The sequence below is a fragment of the Ricinus communis genome, chromosome 5 (assembly GCF_019578655.1).
Source record: "Ricinus communis isolate WT05 ecotype wild-type chromosome 5, ASM1957865v1, whole genome shotgun sequence".
NCBI classification, from domain to species: Eukaryota; Viridiplantae; Streptophyta; class Magnoliopsida; order Malpighiales; family Euphorbiaceae; genus Ricinus; species Ricinus communis.
Genome location: NC_063260.1, coordinates 5,898,512 through 5,903,688, shown reverse-complemented (window position 1 = coordinate 5,903,688; position 5,177 = coordinate 5,898,512). Strand labels below are relative to the sequence as shown.

Sequence of the window (5,177 nt, the reverse complement as noted above, 5' to 3'; positions counted from 1 at the left end):
AGGCGTCCCGTGGCGACCAATAATTTTGAAATAAAGCCGAATGTAATCCAGATGATCCAGAATACAGTGCAATTTGGAGGATTGGCGAGCGAAGATCCGAACGAGCATATCACCAACTTTTTAGAAATATGTGATACCTTTAAGATTAATGGAACAACTGATGATGCCATATGGTTGAGGTATTTTCCTTTTCCTTGAGGATAGAGCGAAAAGATGGTGCAGATCCTTGCCACCGAAAGCGATCACTACACTGGACTTCTTTGGCTGAAAAGTTTTTGAATAAGTATTTTCCTCCTGCTAAGACTGCTCAAATGTGAAATAACATATCTTCTTTTGTGCAGGGTGAAGGAGAATCGATGTACGAAGCCTGGGAGCGCTTCAAGGACTTGTTAAGGTATTGCCCACACCATGGTCTTCCTCTCTGGATGCAAGTGCAGACATTCTATAGTGGCATGAATACAGCCACTAGACAAATGGTAGATGCAGCTGCAGGGGGAGCTATTAATAGTAAAACACCTGAGCAAGTCCAGGATTTGATAGAAGAGATGGCCACCAACACTTATTAGTGGCAAATTCCACGGGCTAGAGGTCCAAGGCCCGTTGTATATCGGGCTGAGGCAGATCCTACAGTAGCCTTGGCGACACAAGTAGAGCTACTTTCCAAAAAGATAGAACAACTTCAGATGCCGGTCCAAGCAGTTCAACCCAGATGTGAATTCTGTGGTGGACCGCATTACAGTGCCAATTGTAATGCGGGAGGTATGTTTGCATCTTCTATGCCTACTAATGTTTCTAACGTTGAGCATGTTGATTATGTAGGTAGGCAACAAAATGATCCCTACAGCAATACATACAACCCAGGGTGGAGGAATCATCCTAATTTTGGATGGAGGAACTCCAATAACCAAGGTCCACTAGAATACCAGAGGTTGCATCAGCAACAACCTATGCAATTTATTCCCCATCAACCAGGAGGTAGTCAAGAGAAGAAACCTAACTTGGAAGAGTTGATGATGAAGTTCATTGCAACTTCAGAGAATGATTTCAAAGAACGCTGCCTTCGGAATCAACAAGCTTCAATTCAGAACTTAGAAACTCAAATTGGGCAGTTGTCTAGGATGATGGCTAAGAGGCAGCCATGCACGCTTCCAAGTAACACAGAGTCTAATCCAAGGGAGCATGCCAAAGCAATTACTTTGAGATCAGGTAAGAAACTTACTAGTTCATCTAAGCCTTTCGCTAATAATGATTCTAATGTGCAGGTGGATGAGTCGAAAAAGAAAGACAAGCCTGAAGAGAAAGAAAAGGGAGCAGTTGAAGAGAAGGAGGATTCGAAGAAGATTCCCTTGAGGCCATACCAACCTCCCATTCCATATCCTGCAAAACTCAAGCAGGATAAAGTTGATCAGCAATTTGGTAAATTTTTAGATCTTTTTAAACAATTGCGGATTAACTTGCCGTTTGTTGAAGCTATTTCACAGATGCCAAAGTATGCGAAGTTTTTAAAAGAAATCCTAAGCAACAAGAGGAAGTTAGAGGATTTGGGATTGGTGACCTTGAATGCAGAATGCTCAACAGTGTTTCAGAGCAAGATTCTAGTCAAACGACACGACCCAGGGAGTTTTACTATACCTTGTTTGATTGGAGATAAATTGAAATTGCTAGCATTAGCTGATTTGGGAGCTAGCATCAATTTGATGCCTAGTTCATTGTTTGAGGAGTTAGGACTAAGCACTTCTAAGCTAACTCCTACCAGGATGAGTATACAACTAGTAGATAGAACTGTTAAGTACCCGAAAGGGATTATAGAAGATGTGCTAGTTAAAGTTAACAAATTTATATTTCCTGTGGATTTTGTTGTCATGGATATGAATGGTGAGAGTGATGTCCCATTGATCCTAGGTAGACCATTTTTAGCTACATCTAAAGCTTTGATATATGTTAGTAGCGGAAAGCTGGAACTTAAAGTAGATGATGAGAGCATTACATTTGATTTGACTAAATCCTTGAGATACCCATATGAGCATGATGGTGCATCATTCGATTGATTTTATCAATGATATTGTGGAATCTCAATTGTAGGAAATAATGATTGATGATCCTTTGCAAGTGGCAATGCAAGAAAATGAGGACAATTTATCCAATGAACAAGTGTTGGAGCAGCTAGAGCAAATATTAGCTGCTGATGTTAATGATGAAAAGACTGATGGTTTTGTTGATCTTGACAGTCGGGGAGTAAAGAAAGTCAAGCCTTCTTTGGAGGAGCCGCCCGTTCTTGAATTGAAAGAGTTGCCAGCGCACTTAATATATGCCTACCTAGATGAAGCAAAGCACTTACCGGTTATTATTTCTGCTCATCTCACACCTGAGGAGAGGGAGATGGTGCTGTGTATTTTGAGAAGGTATGCAAAGGCATTTGGGTATAAGACGACTGACATACCAGGAATAAACTCGAGTTACTGCCTTCATAAGATTTTGATGGAGGATGAGTTCAAATCGGTGGTGCAGCCACAAAGGCAGTTGAACCCTCATATGAAAGAGGTAGTTCCTAAGAAAGGGGGCATGACGGTGGTGAAAAATGAAAAGGAGGAGCTGATCCCTACACGAATGGTAACGGGCTTTCGGGTTTGCATAGACTACCGACGCTTGAATGACGCAACCCGAAAGGACCACTTTCCCCTTCCTTTTATCGATCAAATGCTTGAGAGGCTTTCAGGCCATAAGTATTACTATTTCCTTGACGGTTTTTCTGGTTATTTTCATATTCTCATAGCACTAGAAGACCAAGAGAAGACGACATTCACTTGTCCTTATGGCACATTTGCCTATAGGAGGATGCCGTTTGGCTTGTGTAATGCGCCTGCGACCTTTCCCATTGTATTCGGTAACAATCATCATCAACTTCATGGATGACTTCTTTGTATTCGGTAACTCTTTTTCCCATTGTTTGCAAAATTTGGAAAGGATGTTAGCTAGGTGTATTGAAGCTAACCTGGTGTTGAATTAGGAAAAATGTCATTTTATGGTCCAATAGGGTATAGTCCTAGAACATAAAGTGTCACATGCAGGGTTGGAAGTAGATAGAGCTAAAGTGGAAGTTATAAGTAAACTACCTCCCCCTACTTCGGTTAGGGCTGTTAGAAGTTTCTTAGGGCATGCAGGGTTTTATAGAAGGTTCATTAAGGACTTTTCTAAGATCGCTAGGCCTTTAACTCAATTGCTAGTAAAAGATATACCTTTTGAATTTGATGATGATTGTTTAAGAGCTTTTGAGTTATTAACTCTCTCGAGATAACCGAATTCCTAAACCTAATAACCTAAAGTTGGAATCTCTTCCTAACGATTGATTCTTAAATTAGCATTAAGCTTTAATCCGCCTCTATTAAGCTTTGTTAATTCTTAATCCGGCTAGTTAATTATCCTTATCTCTAAGCGATTATTAACCCTGTTATTCAAAATTCCAATTGCCAAACGGATTTCTCAATCTCATAAAGCAATCTAAACATCACAATTCACAACGCGTCTCATGAATAATGCATAATCTTATTAATCACCGAAAACAAGAAGAATACAAAACCAACTCAAACAATCCAACAATATAATATCAAGCCAACATAGTAAAGAAATCCCAATGGATTAGATCAGTCTAGCTAAACATGTTCATGTTTAAAACAATCTAGGAAATCAATTACAATGAAAGAATAATGAAAATAAAACATGTACACCCTTTTCTCTCGAATTGGATGAACGTACTCCAAATCCTGGATCTACACTTTGATTAATCTCCCAAACGCCTCTTGAATTGCTTCCACTACGGTTTTGCACTCGGAACCTTGCGATTCCGGGATTCTTACTCCCCGCGAACTCTCTCTCGCACTCAATCACTGTGCAAAATCGAACCGTGGGCTCTATGTCACTCTTTTTCTTCTTCTTCTTTTCTCTAAGAAAAATTCATTTTTCTTATATATTTAACTCAGCGGCCGTGTTCAAGGCGTCTTTGGTGGATCTCACCAAGTAGGGTTTCACCACGGTAGTGTTGCTCCCTGTGTTGGCCACCACGGCCGTCTTGAAGGTGTGGTGGCTCTGAACCGTGCCCAAAGTGCAAATTTCAAGAATCAAAGCCAATGGTTGAGCACGGCCTGAGTCCAGGCCGTGCTCAATGTATGCATTGCGGGCTCTTGTCCGATCTTGATGAATTCTCGTCCGTTTATCACGTATTGATCTATAATTGCTTAAACACCGATGATGGTCCTATAAATGTTCCTGAAATGCAAAAGAACACAAAACACGGGTGATCTGGGAATAAAAGCACAATAATTGCTAAGAACATACGCAATAATATGCAAGCAAATATGTGTAAAACTATGCTCATCAACTACCTCCCCCTACTTCGGTTAGGGCTGTTAGAAGTTTCTTAGGGCATGCAGGGTTTTATAGAAGGTTCATTAAGGACTTTTCTAAGATCGCTAGGCCTTTAACTCAATTGCTAGTAAAAGATATACCTTTTGAATTTGATGATGATTGTTTAAGAGCTTTTGAGTTATTAAAGGAAAAACTAACCACGGCTCCCATCATGGTTTCTCCTGATTGGGAGCTGCCCTTTGAGCTTATGTGCGATGCTAGTGATTTTGCAGTTGGAGCTGTTTTAGGCCAGCGCAAGGAGAAGAAATTCCAACCTATTTACTATGCTAGCAAGACACTTACGGACGCCCAAGAACACTATACAACCACAGAGAAGGAGCTCCTGGTTGTCGTGTTCGCTTTTGACAAATTCCGTTCCTACCTTGTGCTGTCAAAGACAATTGTTTACACGGATCATTCTGCTTTAAGGTATTTATTTTCAAAGCATGATTCTAAGCCAAGATTGATTCGTTGGGTTCTTCTATTACAGGAATTTGACTTGGAAATTAAGGACAAACGAGGAGCTGAAAATCTTGCAGCAGACCATCTTTCTCGATTAGAGAACCCGCACTTGGAGGAGCTTAATGAGCAAGAGATCGATGACTTCTTTCCGGATGAGTACTTATGCTCAATGCAGGTGGCAAATGATATTCCTTGATTTTCTGATTATGCAAATTATTTGGCTGTAAGGGTACTCCCAGAAAGGGTATGGCCAGTAAAGAAGAAATTCTTTCACGACTTGAAGTATTACATTTGGGACAACCCCTTCTTGTTTA

At 40.5% G+C, this 5,177-nt stretch overlaps 1 protein-coding gene and 1 non-coding gene across 2 annotated transcripts; one reads left to right on the top strand and one right to left on the bottom strand.

The window, feature by feature from the left end:
* Positions 1-309: 309 nt before the first annotated feature.
* Positions 310-415, bottom strand: LOC112535870. Its single transcript, XR_003079958.1, has one exon. It is a non-coding gene; the product is annotated as a small nucleolar RNA R71 (small nucleolar RNA).
* A 268-nt stretch (positions 416-683) lies between these two features.
* LOC125370199 lies at positions 684-2,048 on the top strand. The gene is made up of 2 exons (XM_048375016.1): positions 684-1,416; positions 1,666-2,048. The coding sequence occupies exons 1-2, from the start codon at positions 684-686 to the stop codon at positions 2,046-2,048; spliced, it is 1,116 nt and encodes a 371-aa protein (XP_048230973.1).
* The last annotated feature ends 3,129 nt before the right edge of the window (positions 2,049-5,177 follow it).